General features: G+C 38.6%; 2 protein-coding genes across 3 annotated transcripts in view; both read right to left on the reverse strand.

Moving 5' to 3' along the window:
- Nucleotides 1–19,197, reverse strand: part of VCAN (versican) — a 143,338-nt gene extending 124,141 nt beyond the window's left edge. The window contains exon 1 of the mRNA XM_032404044.1: nucleotides 19,181–19,197. Within this exon, the coding sequence (XP_032259935.1) occupies nucleotides 19,181–19,189 (9 nt within the window). The 5' untranslated portion in view covers nucleotides 19,190–19,197. The remainder of the gene's footprint in view (nucleotides 1–19,180) is intronic.
- Nucleotides 1–20,612, reverse strand: part of XRCC4 (X-ray repair cross complementing 4) — a 336,322-nt gene that overhangs the window by 5,587 nt on the left and 310,123 nt on the right. The window contains exons 9-10 of one of the 2 annotated variants that reach the window (XR_004299390.1): nucleotides 19,181–19,230; nucleotides 12,386–14,733 (exon numbers count right to left, since the gene is read on the reverse strand). The gene's annotated coding sequence lies outside the window, so the exon portion shown is untranslated. Of the gene's footprint in view, nucleotides 1–12,385; nucleotides 14,734–19,180; nucleotides 19,231–20,612 lie in introns of those variants that run through there. The other variant, XR_004299391.1, reaches the window with a different exon arrangement.

The raw sequence follows: 20,612 nt of genomic DNA on the forward strand, positions 1-20,612 counted from the left end.
GGTGTCCCAGTGCTGGCCACCTGGAGGACATGTGTGCACTTTCCAGGAGTCTCTAGAGGACATCCTGCTGTGCAATCTCCTGCCCTGGGAGGTGCCATTGTGCTTCTCCCCTCACCCTCCTCAACTCAATCTCAGTTGATACGCCCCACGTCCCTGCTACTGTTCCTTAAGTCTGACAGGCTACTCTCGGGACACCAGCAAGGCAGCTTTAGTACAGCTACCTCCTGCTCTATCACTTAGCTCACTAAAAGACAAAACAAACAAACAAACAAACAAAAACCCAAATCCTGGGCTTCGCCAGATCAAATAGTGGGAGTTCAGGCTCCCCATGCCCTCTCTCCTTCCAGTTACTTCTCACCAAATACCTTCGCTCCTGTAGGGTAGGCACAAGGACGATCAACAAAGTCCCTTTCTGAGTACATATGCTGAGCTCCACTTCTTAGAAACATCCTCAATTTCTGTGACTTCTCTTGGAGTCTCCCCTTCACCTCTCCCTTGAGGAGAAAAGGGAAAATGGACAGTACTTTCCACAGAAAAAATAGTGGCATATAGCTTGGAGGAAAGCAGCGCAAGAGATACTGGTGAGGAGAAAAGCAGGTTGTTGGGTTGTCTAGAGATGCAGCAAGATTTCTCTTGCTGGTGAAAACAGATTCGTCCAGCAAGAAAGAAACTACAAAAGCCTTTCCTCCAGTCTCCTCTGCCATAGCCCCTCGGCTTCCCATCTGTGCCTTTATGTAACTGTAGGTGTGCATGTGCTTCATATCCTAGACCTTTATGTCTCATTTGAATAAGAAGTCTCCCAGCGTTCCAGTGGTAAGGCGATTCCATACCAAATGCCAGGGTTTCCTCTGATTCATAGCATTTTGGCAACTCCATGAAGGGAGAAGAGATCTGGCTATGGTTCAGCAATAAGGGAAGAGAAACACTGCCAAGCCTCGGAAAGTCCTAAATTAGAAGGCCAGGGGTTTGATACAGGGAAGCAACGGGAAGGAAGTAGTAATCTGAGTACAGACTCCAGCAAGGTAAATAGGTTCCCGACACGTCTGGCAGTTCCTGATCTGGTTTCAGATGGAGGAATTTAATAAGCTTTAAGGTCTTAAAACCTGAGTGACAAACAGAATACAAAACAGTGGCAGAGTGGAAAGCCTTTTAGAATTGAAGTCATAGGAGGGGAGCACAAATCTTAGTTTGGCTACTTACTAGTTTCATGAATTTGAACAAGCCAACCGACCCACCTGAGTTTCCTCACTGGCAAAACAGTGATAACAATACCTACACAACAGAGTTAACAAGATTTGACAAGAAAATAAAGCACCTGATAAATTGGCCAGGGCCACCATGTACGGCTGTGCAATCTTTGCACTACACAAGTGTCCAGCCAAGCAAATGAGCAGGGGCTGAAACAGCATCCAAGCTCTGCCAGTCAAGCCATTGACCCAGCAAACGTCTATAATCGACAGGAGCAAGGGGCAAAATTTCTTCCACCTCTGACACACCCTACCGAGACTTTTACCAAGGGACTCTATTTTCCCACAAGCTGGAACCTCTTTCTAATTTTCACAATGCCTGCAAACTTGGGGATAGCCACTAGATGAACGAATAAATGGAAGGCAGTGTCTTGTTACTGGGGCATGGCTTCGGCTAATCTTCCTCCAGAGGACAGCTCTCAGTAAATCCACAAGAACAGGCTCCAAATGAATGAACTGGTTCAAGTCAAGGACCATCTACAACTAGATCAGTATTTTTCAATGTGTATCTTGTGCCACTGTAGAAAATAATCTGTATTTTATAGTTCTGACACCAAAGTCACAAGCAATAGAAGAAAAAATTTAAAAATGGGACTTCATCACGATTAAAAACTTCCACGGTGTCAAAGCACACCATCAAGAAAGTGAAAAGACAGCGCACAAAATAGGACACAATTTTTGCAAATCATAGATCTGAGAAGGAACTTTTATCTAGAAGAGATGAGGAACTTTTACAGCTCAATAATAAAAAGACAACCTAATTTTTTAAAATGATCAAAGTACATGAATGGACTTTTCTTCAAAGAAGATAAACAAATAACCAGTAAACACATGAAAGATGCTCAGTATCGTTAGCCACCTGGAAAACACAATTCAAAGCCATGAGATTCTACTTCACAGCCACTAAGATGGCTAGAATCAAAATGTCAGATAATAACAAGTGTTGTTGAGAATATGCAGAATTTAGAAGCCTGTACACTGTTGGTAGGAGTGTAAGATGGTACTGTTACTTTGGAAAGTGGTCTGGGAGTTTCTCCAAAGGTTACTCATTTGCCCTAGCGATTCCACTCTTAGGTATATATCTGAGAGAAAATAAAACATATGTCAACATAAAAATTTGCTTATAAACGTTCATAGTAGCACTGTTCCAAGAGTGGGAACAACCTATATGTCTATAAACTGATGAATGAATAAATAAAATATGGTATATCCACACAAGGGAATATTATTCAGCAATAAAAAAAGAGTGAAGTACTGAGACATGCTACAAATCGATGGACCTTGAAAACATTATGTTAAGGGGAAAAAAGCCAGACACAGAAAACCACATATTGTATGATTCCACTCTACAGAGACAGAAGGTAGATTAATAGGGCTACCTAGGGCTGAACAGTATGGGGAAATGGGGTTGACTGTTAATGTGTGTGGTGTCTCTTTTTGTGGTAATAAAAATGCTCTGGACTATGTTAGTGCTAGTAGATGCATAACTCTGTAAATATAATAAAAGGCATTTAATTGTACACTTTAAATGTGAATTGTATGGTATGCGAATTATATCTCAAAGGTGTTACCAAAGAAATGTAAATGTATCTTTAAAAATCTTACTTGTGATGCTCGTAAAATGTAGATGCCTGAGCCCTTCCCCAGCCTTACTAAATTAGAATTTCTATGAGTGAAACCCAGGAATGTGTAATATAAACAAGTACACTGAGTCATTCTTTTATGTCATAAGTTTGTCAACCACACAACCAGTCTGTCATACGAATTAACTGTATTATATTTTTGTTATAGCTTTTGCTGGGAGATTTTTCCTTGTAATAAGTGTGGCATTTGAAGTCCAACAGTTGACAAATAGTTTGGATAAAAACAAACAAGCAAACAAACAAACAAAAAACCCTCTTTTTTCCGTGTGAACAGTTAAAGGCAACAAATTGGAAGAGTCTATCTTTCCACCCTTCTCACTCATGTGCTCAATGATAAAAGTTAAAGGTGTAAAAAAAGGAAAACCAAGTAAAATTTCAGTAATTCAGGGTAAAAATTTCCATCATCATCATCAACCAAAATAAAGACAAGAAGACTCTGGAAAGTTTCTAAAACTTGGGGGATCCAGTTTCTACTTTCCCCTTCACCACCAACCACTGGGATGAGATTTCATCTTTCACATTTCCAACCCTGGCCATTCCTTTTACAGTGTTTACTAAATCAGAATAAAAGTTTGAGGTGAAAGTTGTTAATTTCAACTGCATGACACAATGTTAAAAATTTAAAAATTTCCTATTAAAGATTTTTTTACACTTGGATTGCATATCTGCCTTTATATTTGTACAGAATGTTAGTATTTACAAAGTTACAAATTTAGTATTCACTAGTCACTTAATCCTTGAACAATCCCTGCGTAGTGTATGTGGAAGATAATAATAGGCCTTCTGGCAGAGGCATCTAGTTGTTCCCTAAGTTGAAAATGTACCCAGAATTTGTTTTTATTAGATTTGGTAAGACATAGAACATGGAAATGATTGTCATGAAGGAAGAAGTTTGCACACGTAGATCTCTAGAAATAGATGCACTGCATGCCACACAGGGTCACATGGAGAAGAACCAGGGATGGTCAGGAGTCAGACGAGGGGTGAAAGCAGAGCATGGCCCAGAGCCTTTATTACTAGTTCTTTTTTATTTTATTTTATTTTATTTTATTTTATTTTATTTTATTTTATTTTATTTTATTTTATTTTATTGTGTGTGGAAAGTAATGGGTGAGACAGGGTAGGTACACTGAGTAACTTCAGGATTGGATAGTTTGAATAGTTTTGGCAGGCTCTGGGCTAGAGAGATGGTCCCTAGTGGTCTAGTACCTGGCCCTGGGGAGATCTAGGGTAGGTGTTGGCTTGGTGTGTGTTTGATAAAGGGGCTGGTTGGGGGTGTGGGCTACAGATTGGTTGGTTTGTATATGGAAGGCATATTCCCAGGAGAATTATTTACCATCTCTAGGAATTAGCTAGCTCTAGGAGGGGTAGTCTCTCCATGATCAAGGCTCCAAATGCCAGCACATCAAGAATACAGAAAATAAGGAAATAAAATCAACATACTCCCCCCAACTAATTGTCTGCTCAGTCGGTCACACCTCTTTCATAGCATGCTTGGATCACCACTACCAGGAAAATGGCAACATTTCCCAGATTCTCTTGCAGCCAGGAAGGACCACATGATTGAATTCTGGTTAATAGGACAGGAGAGGAAATGACGTGAGCAACTTCTAGGATATGTCATTCAAGGATGGCAACACGATTCCTCTTCCCTTCTTCCTTCATCCTGCTGCCTAAAATGCTGATGTCCCAGTTCGCTTTCTTGGATCATGTGTATAAGGACAACAGCCTAGGGATGGCAGAAGGGCAAGAGAGAAGGAGCCTGGGTCCCTGGCACTGTGAATTTGCCATACTAGTGTTGATGTGCTTACATTAAATTAATCAGATTGTTCCATGAGAGAGAAATAAACTTGCAGCTTATCAAGTCACTCTAATTTTGAGCCTCTGCTAGAAAGATTAAACCTATATTGTAACTGATAGGGGTGAGCTGCTGTGTACAGTTGTGCAAGCATCTTTCCCACCGTACAGTGTGCAGCCTCTGTCCTGCACATGGCAGCCAGGAATACAGTCCCATTTCTCAGATGAGGACAGAAAGTCCCAAGGAGGTTACGCCATACCTTTAGTAAATCCTAGATCCAAAGCCCTACAAGGATTATAGAACCAAAAAGGATAATATGCCAGTTTCACTATAAAATGAAATACAGTAATATATCAACGTTCTTAGGCAAATGATAAAAATACATTAAGTATCAGAATTCAATATTTATTTATTTAGAAATGAAAGTAAGAAATTTAAACAAAAATAGAATTGGAGACAATTCTCCTGCTGAATGTTGTTCAACATGCTCGGAGGAACAGGATATCTTTTTAAATTCAATAGCCAAAGTGACAGGCTATGCACAGGGCCAGTTATAATGCCTGTATGTGTGGGTCTGTCATTTGCATGCATTAAGATGGAAATTGAGCATCCATATTTTACTTACATGTGCCAGGGAAGTGATTGCACTTCCCAAGATCCCTTTGTACACATAATTACTTGATTTGTGAACCAAATGTGTGGTTTAAGGATGGAAATAGGTACACAGTAACTCCATTTCGGAGGTCCAGTTTTGACATAAATGACTAGAGACTTTTTTAATGAAAGAAAGATTAGATACAGGATTCAAATTTAGTTTATTTAAAACATTTGATATTTGGGGATTCATTTATTTGAACGGTCCAATTTGATTTTCTGCACTTAAAATTGCACTTTAATTGGGAACTATAGTTAAGTGATGATTGAAATAATTAATTTGTAATAAGAAAACAGCCACAAAGTATCATTTTTATCAGTAGGATATATCATATCAGCTCTGCAGCTTTCAGAAAAAGTGTCAACATTTTATATTTAAAAGACTTATAAAAACGTTCTGCAATTATCTGTCAGTTGTTCTAAAACACACATGCCTAGTACTAGCAATTGCAAAATTAAATTTTGCCTCCACAGTCCTAAGAGATACTCTTCTACAAACACCTTTTTAGTTTATAGGGATTTATAGTTTAATATTCACAAAAGTTTTCCGCTTCCTTGAAAAGTCACTTCTTGCCCCCTTTTGTGCAAGTATGTTCCATAGGAAATGGAATAGTCTTAAAAGCAAGCAATTTTTACTAAAGCAGAAGTTTTCTTACCCATACCTAGTGCTGTATTACTATAAACAAAACATTATTTTATCTACTATACCCCAAGTTGTAATGAGTGCTTTCAACTACTCTCGTATTGCTTGAAAATTAGCTTTGTGTTTGCAAGTCTGAGAGACGGTCTCCAGTTCTCGCTGAGAGTCAGAAGGAAAGCAGGCAGACTTGTGGCCTGAGGTGAAGGCCCCTGGCGATGCTGGGCTCATCTGGCTGCTGGTGGTTGGCATGGGGCAGTACTGTTAACCATTTTGAAATAATGATTTTAAAACAATTTTAACCTAAAATGCTGGGTAAAGTTACATTCAAAAAGTTTGCAGCCAATAGTAGTTTTTATTTCTTTTTTTTATTTAAAAAAATTTTTTTAAAGATTTTATTTATTTTAGAAAGGGAGAGAGAGGGAGAGCATAAGCGGGGGAGGGGCAGAGGCAGAGGGAGAAAGAAAATCCCAAGCAGACTACATGAGGCTCTATCTCATGACCCCAAAATCATGACCTGAGCCAAAACCAAGAGTCCGATGCTTCACTGACTGAGCCACCCAGGCGCCCAGCCAATAGTAGTTTTTAAATTGAATGGGACAACCACCATTAGGTTTTAAAAAGAATGTTGTCTTTGGTTAAAGTAAATGCACATGGCTAGCATTGATTTCTAACTTCTATTTTGGTTGACAAGTCTAATCATCATACTATTTCCCTGTTATGGAAACCAAAATATTTTGTTCCCAGGGTAGTGTTCGTCCAAAAGATACTGCAGTCTCAGATGAACTCTAAATTTCTCTTATTCATTCTCCAAATACGATTATGATAATAATAAAAATAATAATGACAATAGTAAAAATAATAGTTATAATAGCCACCAATTGTTGAGCACCTAATGTAGGCCAAGCATATCTTCATGATAATCTTGAAAAGTAGATGATATTATTCTAGTTGTACAGAAGAGAAATGTGAAGTTCAGAGGGGAAGGCCACTACCTCAAGCAGCCAAAATCTGTCTGATCCCACGACGGCTACTTCCATGTACCGCATACAGTCTAGTCTCTATATAGTTATATATTCCCATGTTAGGCTGCAACTGAATTTCCAAAGAATATTGTAACTTTTCAGGAAGTTGTTACTGTTTAGACAGGGGCCCACTTATTATTACTATTTTCTTCTTCTTTACTAAACTGAAGCTGAACAGAACAAGGACTGCCCTGCTCCCACCCTCTTTAAAGAAAGAATAAAAAATAAAAAAATAAATAAAAAGAGGAGGGGAAGTGTGTGGCAAAACTAGTTATCATATGTGAATGGCCTCAGACGTAGTTAAGCGCTCTGTAAATCCTTACCATCCCGGACATTCTGATAAACTCAGTTCTGGGGACATATTATTTGTATTTTGATAATTTGTCTTCGACCTCTTTCCGTTTTACGCAAGAACACAGAAAAATCAATTGGTGTTTTGTTTCATTGCTTTTATTCAATTAAATGCTTCCTTTTACATTTTTTTTTTTTCTACCATGCTTCAAAGTAACAACGTGATAGCATCAGCCTTGGATATTAGCCCTCACAGATAGAAATGTTCTTGAAATAAGCTCAGTAGGACTTTTTGTAATACATTACCCATGCTCTCAGACCCCTATCAGTCTCTGAGGTAGTCATAATAAACACGAACTAAAACCTCAAAATCTTCAGGAAATTCTGACCTTAAAAAAAAAAAAACTGTCTTTGGAGGTCTCTCCAAAGTTAATGTAATGTTTATAAATTGGGTCAATAATCTATAAAAATAAAAACAGGAATCATTTAAGAAAATAACTAAGAAATCTCTGTTTAAATGGTACTAAAAATTACAGACTTAAAATTTTCCAACAAAAGTAAGACAGTGATTTCATAAGAATAGGACTCCGTAAGGGGAAAATGAGCATTAAACGTTTCAGTGTTTCAAGTGCTCCATTTTCTTATTATAAAGAGAAATTGGGATTTAGAAAAAGAGTTTTTTGACATTTAAATGAAAGTGTAAAGTTTGTACAGGATGTTTTATAAACATCAGTTCATTTGTTAAAATAGCTTTGAGGCAGTCTTGTAGCCATGTAAAGTTTAGCTTACCAGGAAAAGTTTAGACCAGACACAAAGTATTTTCATCTTACTGATATACCACTTAGAGATACCATGTACTTAGCAATCCTAGGTCACACGTTGTGACCTGAAGTGTATATCACAGCAAACTTCCTCAAGTTCATCTATTTTTATTACCTCTTGGCCACAAAGCACAATGTGTTTCAGTTTTAATTATTTCTAGCAATTACAATAGCCTAACGAACTCCTAATGAACACTTTGCACATTCCAGAAATTTCCAACTCAAATACTGATGATCTTCCTTATAACAAATCAACTTAAAGAGTTAATTTCCCTGTGGCTTCTACCTTTGAAAACATCTGCTCTTTTATAACATCCTCTTGCCTTCATATATGTCATTTCTATAGCTTATAAGCTTCTTTCCTGTCTCCCACCTTTATCTAGAAAAAACTGACCAAAATTTCAAGACCTGGATTAAATGTATAGTAGTTCAAGTTTTTCTGAGGTGATTCTCCTGCTTATACCCCACACCTGCTCCTCCTGCCTTTCAGAATATCTACTGTAAATTGCATGCCCTTTCATTATTACATGTATCACAGTATTGTTACAATTCATGGACTATGTGAGACTTCAAAAGCAAGGGCCATGTTTTGTTTTGTTTTGTTTTCTTTGTACTTGTATCCCAAATTTCTGGAGCAGTGCTTAACACCTAGGTATCCTAAAAAATTATTTGGTGAAAAATGAATGATGAGAAAGAACACATCTGTTTTCCATTTCAGATTTTTCAGGAATTTCAGATTTCAGATACTTCAGGAAACTTTTGTTTCCTTCTCAGTCCTCCGAATGAAGTAAAATCATCAGTGCACCTATTTTGTCGTCCCTGAAAAATTATTCATGGACATATGAAAGTTGAAAGAGTAAGAGACTGCTGGCGCTTGAAACGTGCCTTCGCCATTTTACTCGTCAAATAAACTTGGAAAAGTAACTTCATTCTACCCTCTCCTCAAAAAAAAAAAAAAAAAGTCCTCAGTCTACTCACGTGTAAAACAGGGATTGTACACTATTTACACCTCATAGGGTTCTTGTGAGGAATGAAGGATCTGATGTACACAGGAGGCTTTGCCCAAGGCCCAGCATCATGGGATCAGCTTTTATAAATGACAAATTATCAGGCTAGCGTTTCATAATCTATTTGCTTTTTAAAAAGCTGAAAAAAAAAAACAACCTCACTTTGTGGTGGCTTCTCCTTCTGCTCCACTTCCCCTCCCCCTCCTCCAGTAGCTTTACTGAGATATGAGCGACAAACATATTAATGTGTTCAGGGTTGCAAGATGAAGAAAGTTCTGGTGATGGCTGCACCAGACAACGTGAATGTACTTAATGTCACTGAACTGTACGGTTAAAAAATGATCAAAATGGTAAATTTTCTGTTATGTATCTTTTACTACAATTTTAAACATTTAAAACATACTTTTCCAATGGCATACAATAAACTTCATATATTAAAAGTGTACAATATTTTTGACAACTTTTGACATATGTATACACCTGTGACACTATCACCACAGTAAAACAATGAACATATTTATCATCTCCAAAATATTCATTGTGTCCCTATGTAATCCTGCCCTTCCTCCACCTCTGCCCTCACTCCTAGCCAACCACTGATGTTCTTTGTCACTATAGATTAATATATGTCTTCTAGAATTTCATATAAGTGGAATGAGTATGTATTCTATGTAGTCTGGCTTCTTTCTTTGAGATTTACCCATGCTCTTGTAAGTATCAACAGATCATTCCTCTTTATTGTTGGGTAGTATACTATTGTATGTATTTTACCAGTGTGTTTATTCATTCATCTCTTGATGGACATTTGGTTTGTTTCCAGTTTTTTAGCCATTGCAAATAAAGATGCTATGAAGAGTCACACACACAAATCTAAGGACATATGCTTTCATTCTATTGTGTAAATAACTAGGACTGGAACGGCTGGATCTCACGGCATGTTTCTGTTTAACTTTTTAAAGAAACTTCTAACTTGTTGTCCAAAGTCACTGAGCCCTTTATATGACCACCAGCAGTGACTGAGAGTTTCAGTTCCTCGGTGGCTTGGACACATGACACCATGGCCTGGAAACTCTCTTGGAAGTAAAGTGAGACAGTGGTGGGGCTCACCTTGTTTATTTCCTCTTGGTATCTCTTCTATTTTCTTGCCTGACTTCCAGTTACTTGCAAACCACTGTTTAATACATTTTGTCCAATATTCCAGCTATTTCTGGGAAGAGGATAGATCTAGGCCTTTTTATTTTACCTTGGTCACAACTGTAACTCTTGCATGCCTTCATTCGAATGATGTGAACAGTCTGATTCCCCAAGTAAACCAAGAAAGATGTGATCATTAAATGAAACTGCAGTCATATCTCATGCTTTCTAATCTTTCAGTTTACAATGGACATCAAATAGTCCTATTATATATATTGTGTTACATTTGCATGTTGAATCTTCATTATAAAGTAGGTTGAGCTTAAGAAAATGCAATTTCTCACCTATTTATCTGGGAAGAAGAGAAGCAAAAGGGATATATCCTGGCCAGTTAGTTGATTATATCCTGGATACATATAACTGGCCAGTTAGTTGATTTTATACTATTGGCACATTTGGATCAGAGAAGACAGTGCAGTGTGGAGTTTCTCAGCTCTGCACCCAATCAGTTGTAAGAGCTTAATAAATGAAGATGGTTGTTGGTTTGGGTAGCTCAGAAACACAATTACACATCAGCTGAACTGCAAGAGATACGTCTAAGGAATTTTCACTTATCCTATTTTGCCTCTCCTGTGGTTTATCAAGCAACTCTCACTAAATAGGGTTTGTAAAGAGCCCACTTGCTTTGCTTCCCTTGCTCTGGGAGCTGACGAACACATACCACGTTATGCTTTGCATCTTTTCTGGTGTCAACAGAGCGCTTCATCTGTTAAAAGAGTATTTCCTGGCTTTGGGGAGTTAGTGTGAGCTAAATGCAGCCCTCCAACATCCCAAGAGGAAGGACAGCCCCTGAGACACTGTGACCTGAGCCACTGGCTAAAATTTTATGGGAAGTCACAGAGAGGAGAGGTCATAGGCTTCTGGATGTGAGTGTTCTAATTAGTGCACAGTTTAGGATCCAGTCCCCTCATGTTATCCTTCCATCTTTGCTTTCTTTCAAATGAAAGCCAATTTAGATGAGAAAACTATTCTAGACTCTAGGTGAAACCGCTGACATGTACACAGTGAGGTGGTGGGGGTGGAAAGTGACAAATCTTCAGGAGAAGAGAAGTGGGTCCCAGGAGGTTGGGCAATCTCTGGGGGAGCCTCTCACAGGTGGTGAGTGTCCTGAGGCAAAGAGAGGTCCTGACTACAAGATGTGCATTTGTAATAAATCCCTCCAATGCAGGTATAGACTGGAGATGTGACTGCGGAAGTGAAATACCCTCACTACGTATAAAAGGCCTACTTTTCAAGAGCTTCAAACATTAACTTTTTTGGTGCCAGAGGCCCTGGAGTGAGGCAAAACAAAAAACAATGGTAAAGAGTAAAGGGTGAGAAAGAACAGAAAACTTAAGTGGCATAGGCTGAAGTCTTTAAAATGATAAAGTCAATGTTCTACCATAATTACTGGAAAATCATTTTTATTGTTTTCCCCAACTTTGGATTGTGGCAAAATCACATAACATAAAGCATACTGTTTTGAATAACCATTTTTAAGTGTAGAGTTCAGTGATATTTAGTACACTCAAGATGGTTGTGCAACCATCAGCACCACCCATCTCTAGAGCTGTTTTTATGTTGCAAAACTGAAATTCAATGCCCATTAAACACTAACTCCTCATGCCCCTCATGTCCCCCCAGTCCCTGGCAACCACCATTTTACCTTCTGTCTCTATGGTTTTGACTATTCCATGCACCTCACAGAGTGAAATGTCTATCCTTATGTCAGTAGCACTCTGTTTTGATAACTGTAGCTTTGTGGCAAGCTTTGAAATCAGGAAGTATGAGTCCTCCAGCTTTGTTCTTCTTTTGCAGGATTTTTTGGCTATTCTAGGTCCCTCGAGATTTTTCTATTTCTGCAAAAAACGTCATTGAGATTTTGAGACAAATTGCATTAAATCTATAGGTCACTTTGGGTAGCATGACCATCATAACAATATTAAGTCTTCTATGTCTTCTTTAATTTATTTCACCAATGTTTTGTAATTTTCACCATACAAGTCCTTCACCTCCTTGGCTAAATTAATTCCTAAGTATTTTATTCTTTTTAATGTTACTATAAATAGAATTGTTTTCTTAACTTTAAAACTCCTAAATTGGGGTTCTAGTTTAATGAGAAAACAACAGAGCAACATAGTTACATACAAAATTTAAATGTATGTGGGCATTTTAATGTGCCTGTAAGACTTGGTAATAATGTTTATCAGAGAATCCTTTTCTAAAATTAAAAAAAAAAATGAACACAGACATTCTATAAATGGTAGACATTCTATAAACGGTAGAAACTGATAAAGTACGTAATAGCAACATGAAAGAACAACTTTAAATGGTTCTGTATTTTGTTAATCACAGTGGTCATACCTATGTACAAGCCCTATTAACCAGTGAGACTAGATGAGCCCATGGATACCCTCAAATATCTCCGTAATGCACAAATGGGCTACAATTATTACACATGGTATCTGACAAGCCAGAAAATATGAGAAATTTTTGTTTAAACAGTCAATATTTACATTTTCAAAGCCATATATAATATTTTTTCTTCCATCTCTAGATAACTTTTCAGGTACAGCATCTCTAAATTTAAATAATAGGTCCCAATTGCTAATCTGTAAAAGGAACTCTCCATACACTATTCTATTACCTCCAGACTCAAGAATATTAAAAGATCTGAAAATCCTTCAGCTAAATGCACACACATATACACACACACCTACATACAATAGCCCCACCCAAGAAGGTTTAGCTCAACTAACCTAGCATTTCCCCAAACTTAACATCTTGATGGTGAGTTCCCTGAGGGCAAAGACAGTTTATCTCTAGCACCTATCAAAGTACCTAGCACAGAGAGATGTCAACCAGCATCAGGTGAATGAATGAATGAATGAATGAAGTTTGGGAAACCAACAACTAAATTGGTTTGGTGCTTTCCATAGGCCACATACATAAAAATGTAATTCCAAAGTAAAATCTGTTTTGACGCCTGAAACAAGCCAGTAACACTGTGACTATCCTTTGCAGCCTTTAAAGTCTGGTGTAAGTCTCACTACTCCTAGCACACTTCCACTCCAGTTGTCATCAATCTTCTCCTCTGAAATGTCATAGCACTTTTAGTCTTTACCATATAATTTATACACTATCTTGCAGAACTCACTACAGCATGTTTGATTTATGACTATTTGACTTCTGGTGATGCACGTTGCTGGTGCTCTGTAACTATTATATGATAACAAGAATGCAGCACACCAATAAGCCTCTTGTTATTAATAATTACTGTATGATTAATAACTTTATGGCCCTTTATATCGATAAGGTTCATTTAAAACTATTATCTCATTTGATTTCACAATAATGGTGCAATGGATATTGGTGCAACTATTCCCATTTTGTGGATGGTGCAGGTAAGAACCAAAGAAGTTAAGTAATGTTTCAATGATTAGATAGTTGTTAGATTACGGACCAAACCCAGCATTTATGACATCCAAAGCCCATTTACTTGCTTCCTGGTCTGTTTTCTGACTTGATCAAACTAAGCCTTGTTCTGACATTCAGAACACATCCAGTTCTCGAGTCTTCCTGCCCTGCACAACTTTTATCCCAGACACTAGTTTCTAGACAATTAGTGATTCAAGAGGCTGAAAGGAGAGAAAGAAAGAAAGAGGAAATAGAAGTCCAAGGGAAGTAAAGAAAGGGAAAGATACTAAGAAGTAGAGACCCAGACTGGAGGACTCTAGGCCTATCTGGCTAGCAGATGTGTTTTGTTTGGCCACCACAGAGCGTTTTTGAAAAGACTGAATTCATTGCCAACTTTTAAAATGGCAAGTGTTCTCATCTATATTTCTGGCTTCTCTTGAAAATATGAGATGAATGGCAAATTAGGCTCAAATTTCTGCATGGCAACAATTTGCTCCAGCTGAGTAGTGGCCGCCCCCTTAAGACAGAGTGTGTGCCCTCCAGTGTACCCCAGTCCCAACACTCTCTTACGTGACTCCAGGTAGCATCGCTCTTGCAGCTTCTTGAGGGATTTGCAGCTGTTTCTTCTGCATAAAGAAATCCGATGGGCTTCATTTTATGGCTGTCTTGGGCTTTCTATAGATACGGTCAGCTTGAATGGGTTTATTTTAACTACTAAAAATTAGAGGGCTACCTGAAGTCAAACTCTTTTTTAGCTGAATAAATTCATTCATGGAACAAATCTTCATGGAGTGCCTGCTACGTACCTGGCATTGTTTAGGAATCAATCTCCTTAATTCAAAGTCAGATCTTAGTTTTCCTCTAAGATGACTAACAATTACAATTACTATCTGGTAAAGAGTCAGTCTTATGTCTAGGATACAAACACTCTTAATTATGCATATTCAGGATCAAATTTCAACAATGATTTGGTCATAAAATCCAAGCAGAGCTTTAAGGATTCCCAAATGATGAAATAACCTGTAATAGATCAAGGTGCAGAAGGGTTGGTTTGGATATTCTAAAGATTTATGATTTTGTTTCTTCAACTGTGTTACATAGAAAAACATACAAGTTTTTAATTGAGTTTGCCTCAAGAAGCCAGACAGACTTTGGTTTGGAGATAACAGATGAACAAAAGCTTATTCCCTAATTCCTTTATGTGTTACCCAGACCTTTGAATACATGAAAAGGTGAGCGCAAAGCAGATACATGGATAAGCTTCTCTAAATCTTATTTTCATCCCCAGACATCTCTTCAAAGCTGCTATCCCACTCCCTGTAGAAACTCTACTTGGGGTGCCTGGATGGCTCAGTTGGTTAGGCATCTGCCTTCAGCTCAGGCATCCTGGGCTCGAGCCCCATGTCTGGCTCCCCGCTCAGTAGGGAGTCTGTTCTCCCTCTGCCCCTGGCCCTGCTTGTGCTCTCCCTCCCTCTCTCTCCAATAAATAAATAAAATCTTAAAAAAAAAAAAAAAAAGAAACTCTACTGAATTTCATTAATTCTATATGGGTATGCCTTTAATTTCTGATTCATTACAGTAAAGGAAAGGCAGGAAATTATGGTAAGGAAAAAGAGACCATCAAAAAAGTTTTTATGTGATTTATTACCATGTGTATTAATATCCCGTGGCTGCCATAGCACATTAGTAAAACTTAGTGGTTTAAAACAACAGAAATTTATTTTCTCACCATTATGGACTAAAAGTCTAAACCTAGAAGTCAAGATGTTGGCAGGGCCACTCTCCCTCTGAAAGTACTAGGGGTGAACATTCCTTGCCTTTCCCAATTTCTTGTGGTTCGGGGGTTCCTGGGTTTGTGGCTGCAAAGTTAAAATACCTGCTTTTGTCTTCATATGACCTTTTCCTCTGTGTCTGTGTCTCCTCTTCTGTCTCTTATAAGGATACTTGTCATAGGATTATCAGGGTAAATCAGGATAATCTCATTTTAAAATCCTTAACTTAATTACATGTGCAAAGACCCTTTTTTCTAAATACGGTCACATTCACAGGTTCCAGGGGTTAAGATAATGGACATATATTTTAGTTGTTGTTAGTCTACCATTTTGACCGACTATACTATGTTTCACTGTTTGAGCTCTTGATCACCTTTCAGAAACATTTATACCATACAGAAGTACTACTTCTACTTAATTCAATGTGATGCTCATGATTAATTCTATAAAGGGTTTAGCATCAAGTCCTTGGTCAACAACACAAGCTTTAATTCTGCCATTATTTCTATATGAAAATTAGATATGATTTATGGCATGCCTCTTATCTGTTTTCTGTAAATATTTAAATATAAGTTTTGCCAAAATAACAACGTAAGCTCTGAGAATCCAAGAACTGTGCCTTATATTTATTTCTGTTTTCTACTCAACACTGAAGACAGTCTAATGTATATAGATAGATATTTATTGCATGCTTATGGATGAGCACATTCATTTCAAATTACTTTGTCTGCAGTTTCTGTAGAGATTGTGCTAAGGGTATGAATATATGGGAGGAACAAGGGTAGTTTTTGTCTGAGAGTATATTTCCTTCAGGGGTAGGGGGATGCATGACCAAGGTTAGCTCTAGGCATATAATTTCTTCATTTTTTCCCCCTCACTGAGTCCTTCTCTTTGGCTGTTTGGATTAATGTACATATCGGCTTCCAGAAGTTACAGGTAAGAAGAGCAAGCCTATAAAGCCTGTTCGAGAGCAGCGATACAAGAATATGGCTTAGGAATCTTGACAGCATCCTTTGAGTGATTTAGTCAGGACTTAGGCTCTACAGAATGGCCACTGGGAGATATGTCTATAGAACTCAGGGAGAGTGTATTAATCCCTTAGTTGGAACTGTTCTGAATGGCTTTCTTGGAAGAAAGGGAGGAAAGAAGGAAGGAGGGAGGGTCGGAGAGAACTTGTTTGAATAGATATTAGGATCAATAGAAGAGTTATTTTTAGGTTCAGAGCATTCCAAAAGTTTTTTGAGACATAGTAAGAGATGTCAGAGAAAGAGAAATTAAACAAAAGTTTGTAGAGAAGTGAAGAAATTTTGCACTGGGTTGGTGGGGTAGGAAACAGAAATTAAAATATCGGAACGTCATGAGCTAGCTAGCGGCACTTAACAGCAGAGAAATACTAATGAACAAGGAAAAATATATGCTTGTGGAGAAGGCTAGAGAAATATAGAGCCTCAGTGCTGCAATTACAGTATGAATAGCTGGCCAATCTGGGGTTGCTGGAAGGAATCATTAGTGCTGATTAAATGAATAAGGTCTTGCGCTAAAATAATAAAGTACCATAGAGGCATCAGAAGCTGGGCTGAAGACTTTTAGCAATCCTCTTGATGTTTCATTAATTAACCAAGAATACCTTCTCTAAGCCTCTTTGAACCTCCACTGACAGAACTTATGGACACTTTTTCTAAGGTGGAGAAAGAAAACCTAGCATAATCATATCCTTTTGTTCCTTTTAAGTAGAGGTCACATAGGTTCCCTTAAGCTCAGTGAAAACATTATCCAGGCGAAGACTCCACTTCACATTGAAATAACTACTAATCCAAAGCCTTAGAGTAGCCTCTAAATGGTTTGCCTTTAAACAAGGAAAACTGTAAAACTCTGAACACTTGGTGAGGAACTGGATGAAAGGCTGGGCTCTCTAGACAGTTCTGCTTGGGAGACATGTGAACTCTACTATCCCTTTTCTGTCTGTCTAGCCAAGGCGTCTCTGAATTCTCAAGGATTGTTTTCAAACCAGATTGATAAGAGACTAAAAAGACCCAGTCTAAGTTTGCTGGACCTTATCTTTTTTTCCTTAAAATGCCTACCACACTGTAAATGTGAAACACAAATAGGTAAAAATAAAATCAAACGTGGTCAAAATAAATATGTCTTCTCTTGCCAAAATGAATATTTCTGTGATTTCTTTAGAGGCAGAGGCAATGACAAGGTTGAGATGTGTGTCAGGGGGAGGAAGGAGAAACTATGGGTAAGGACCTATGGGCTCCAGAGAACAAAGCTCCCTCTTGTTCTGGAGGGGAGGCCACTGTCTAGGGATGTGTCCACTAGGTGGCGATTCATCTCTTACATTTGTCCTACAATTGAAGGCCCAATCTGCTAAGCATTATAATGGGCATGAGAAAGGAAAACATGGATCATTTGGGTTAAAAATTGCTTTTCTCTGAAAATCAGTTTTGAACAATCCAGATATCACTTTTAGGGTGAAAATTGAGTCCTATCATTTTGAAGATGTCCTAATCAAGGTTCTGAGCATTAAGCAGAGTTGAGGAACTCTGAAGCTGAAAGCAATCTTAGAAACCATCCCAATGATCATCCGCTCAGCCTTGTTTTGCAAATGAAGCGAGCCAAAAATATCAATTCACTTGCCTAAGATTTTAGTATTAGACAGTGAGAGAGCTAGAATTAGATTCTATAACACTTTATAGTCATCTTGGTCCAGGTTAAAAGCTTTTGTCAATAAATGTGCTGACATGCCTGTTAAATTCTAGGCACAGTTCTAGATTCTGGGGATGCAGAAATAGTACCTGTCTTGGATCACCCCTTATAGTATGGTTGGAGAAACGAATAATTGAATAGGCAATAGCAATGCAGAGTGCATTAAACAAGGACCAGTGCTGATGTCTGTCTGTTGCCCAGAGCAGAATGTGTCATAGGACAAAGCAGGCGTGAGTCCTCAGAAAAGTGAGGCGAGGCTGAGGGTTTGGGAGAGGGGGCGAGTTCAGAAGCTGGCTAGGGACTTCTACCAAAGGCAAAGGCTAGGTATCCTAAGCCAGCGGTTTGATTAGAAATAGGACACATCGTGCCGGAGGTTACAGTAGGCGGTGTGGCAACCCCTCGCTCCAGGACCCACACTGGAGTCAGACTGCCTCACAGATGGCAAGTGCAGGCAAGTGGCAGACATCAGAAGACGGGCAGGATGCAATCCTGCGGGGAGCCAGAGGGCCAGGCAAGGTGGTGAGAAAAACACCTGGACAGGGAAGCTGAGCAGCAGTTGATCAGATAACAGAGTAAGGACACAAGAATCTGGTGTACGAGTCAATGCTCTCCTAGTCAAGAAGCTTCTAATACCCATTGCGCTGGGACAAGAAGCAGTTCCAGGACCTGAGCCGCTCAGAAGCTGCTGGTTCTACACAAGTAGAACCCCATCCACTCTTTCTGCTTCCCTTGATAAAGCTATACAGAGAGACATTGAGTTTACTCACCTGGCAACTGCATCCAGCCGTGGCATTGTTCCCATCAAAAGTCTAACAAAACCTGCACGCAAAATCTCACAAACCCACGCTCATCTCAAAACACCCGAACGAAGATTGGTGAGAGGGGGGAGGGGAGGAGGCATCACAGAGAGTCGGGACATGGCCCCTTTTGAAAAGAAACTGTCTTGGAATCCATTCCTGAAGAATCTCTAGCTACGCAAGACTTACCACATACATGCTGCCAGAAACAGTTTTCAATTGAGAAGAAGCCTTGGGTCCTGGGAAAGACAGAAGCGAAAACACAAAGTAAATTGTGTGTGAGGAAGACAAGTTCTTCCTTTATACTAAAACACGAATGCCGGAGCAGGCCAACAGTAATCCACTTTTACACAGATTGGGCCTGTAGATCTTAAATATGTGCCTGTTTTCTCTTTCAGGGAACTAGCTTTTCAGACCACAGAGAAAAGCCCACAGGGGAGTGTCAGATGCGAACAGGGTAAATACTGCGAGGCAAGGCACCACTAGGGCAAAGCTGAGCTTTCTGGTGGATGCTGACGGTATTTATTATCTCTAACTCCTGTCTTGAAATGTTTCACTCAAACCAAATATAAATCTTGGCTTGTTGTTGGTTTGAATTTACCAGGACTGTTCAAACATGTCTGGAATATGCCATTTACATGGGATATTGATTTTTGAAGACACGATTTACAGTGTTTTTATCCTCCAAAAACACTGTGGCATTATTTTAATGAAAAACTCGATATGGTAGAGGCCTTGGGGAGGGCTTGTGGGTTGCTGACATTGTTCTATTTCTTGACCTCTATATGATAGTTCTAGGATATTTTGTCTTATAATCATTCATTGTGTTTATGTTTTATACTTTTTTTCATTGCGTTTCACAGTACCAAAAAAAAAAAAAAAAAAGGTTTAACAAATGTTACGGTCTGTATTTTTGAATCTGTGAGGCCCTTCAAGAAACTCAGTGAAGTGCTAGCAAATTCAATAGCAATATTCCGTGAGATCCACTGACAATGAAAAACCAGTTTCCAACTACATAATAGTTTCTTTCATAGCTGCACTTTGAAAGTAAAGTATTTTAACGTATATTTCCACTGTCTTTTTAGTGACTTGAAAACACTTCACAAACATCTTTTTGCTTTTCCTAGACTCCTGATACCCAGGTGAGGGGATGTTGGCCCAGTTAACCATATCATATAAATTAAGAAAATGGGAATTCTGAAAGCAATTTTTTCATGATTAAACTATCTTTTGAACTCTCACTTCTTAGTTTTAGACTTTCTCTCTGAGGAATGTGTTCCTGGCATAGTGCTATCTGCCATTCATTCACCTCAGAAAAGATAGCTGATTTCTCCAAAAGCATTCATCCTTCTGTTCACTTACTCTAGGTGTGTTAGTGACAGACCGTGAGACTCAGGGGCTCCAGATCCATGTTCACTACACTAGATCTGAGTTCTTAATCCTTTCCTGAATGTTCTGCTAGTTTAAACTGGTTTTCCTGTCTCCCTTTGTTAGACTGTGTATATATCTCCTTTATATAATACTAGAAACAAACCATGTGAGTCTTATACTGCCAAGTTTAGATCCAATCAAAATTTGTGGTTTCTGTTTCAAACCGACCTTGAATCTTTGGTGTTTGGGA

The sequence above is a fragment of the Phoca vitulina genome, unplaced genomic scaffold, assembly GCF_004348235.1.
Source record: "Phoca vitulina isolate PV1807 unplaced genomic scaffold, GSC_HSeal_1.0 scaffold6, whole genome shotgun sequence".
Classification (NCBI taxonomy): Eukaryota; Metazoa; Chordata; class Mammalia; order Carnivora; family Phocidae; genus Phoca; species Phoca vitulina.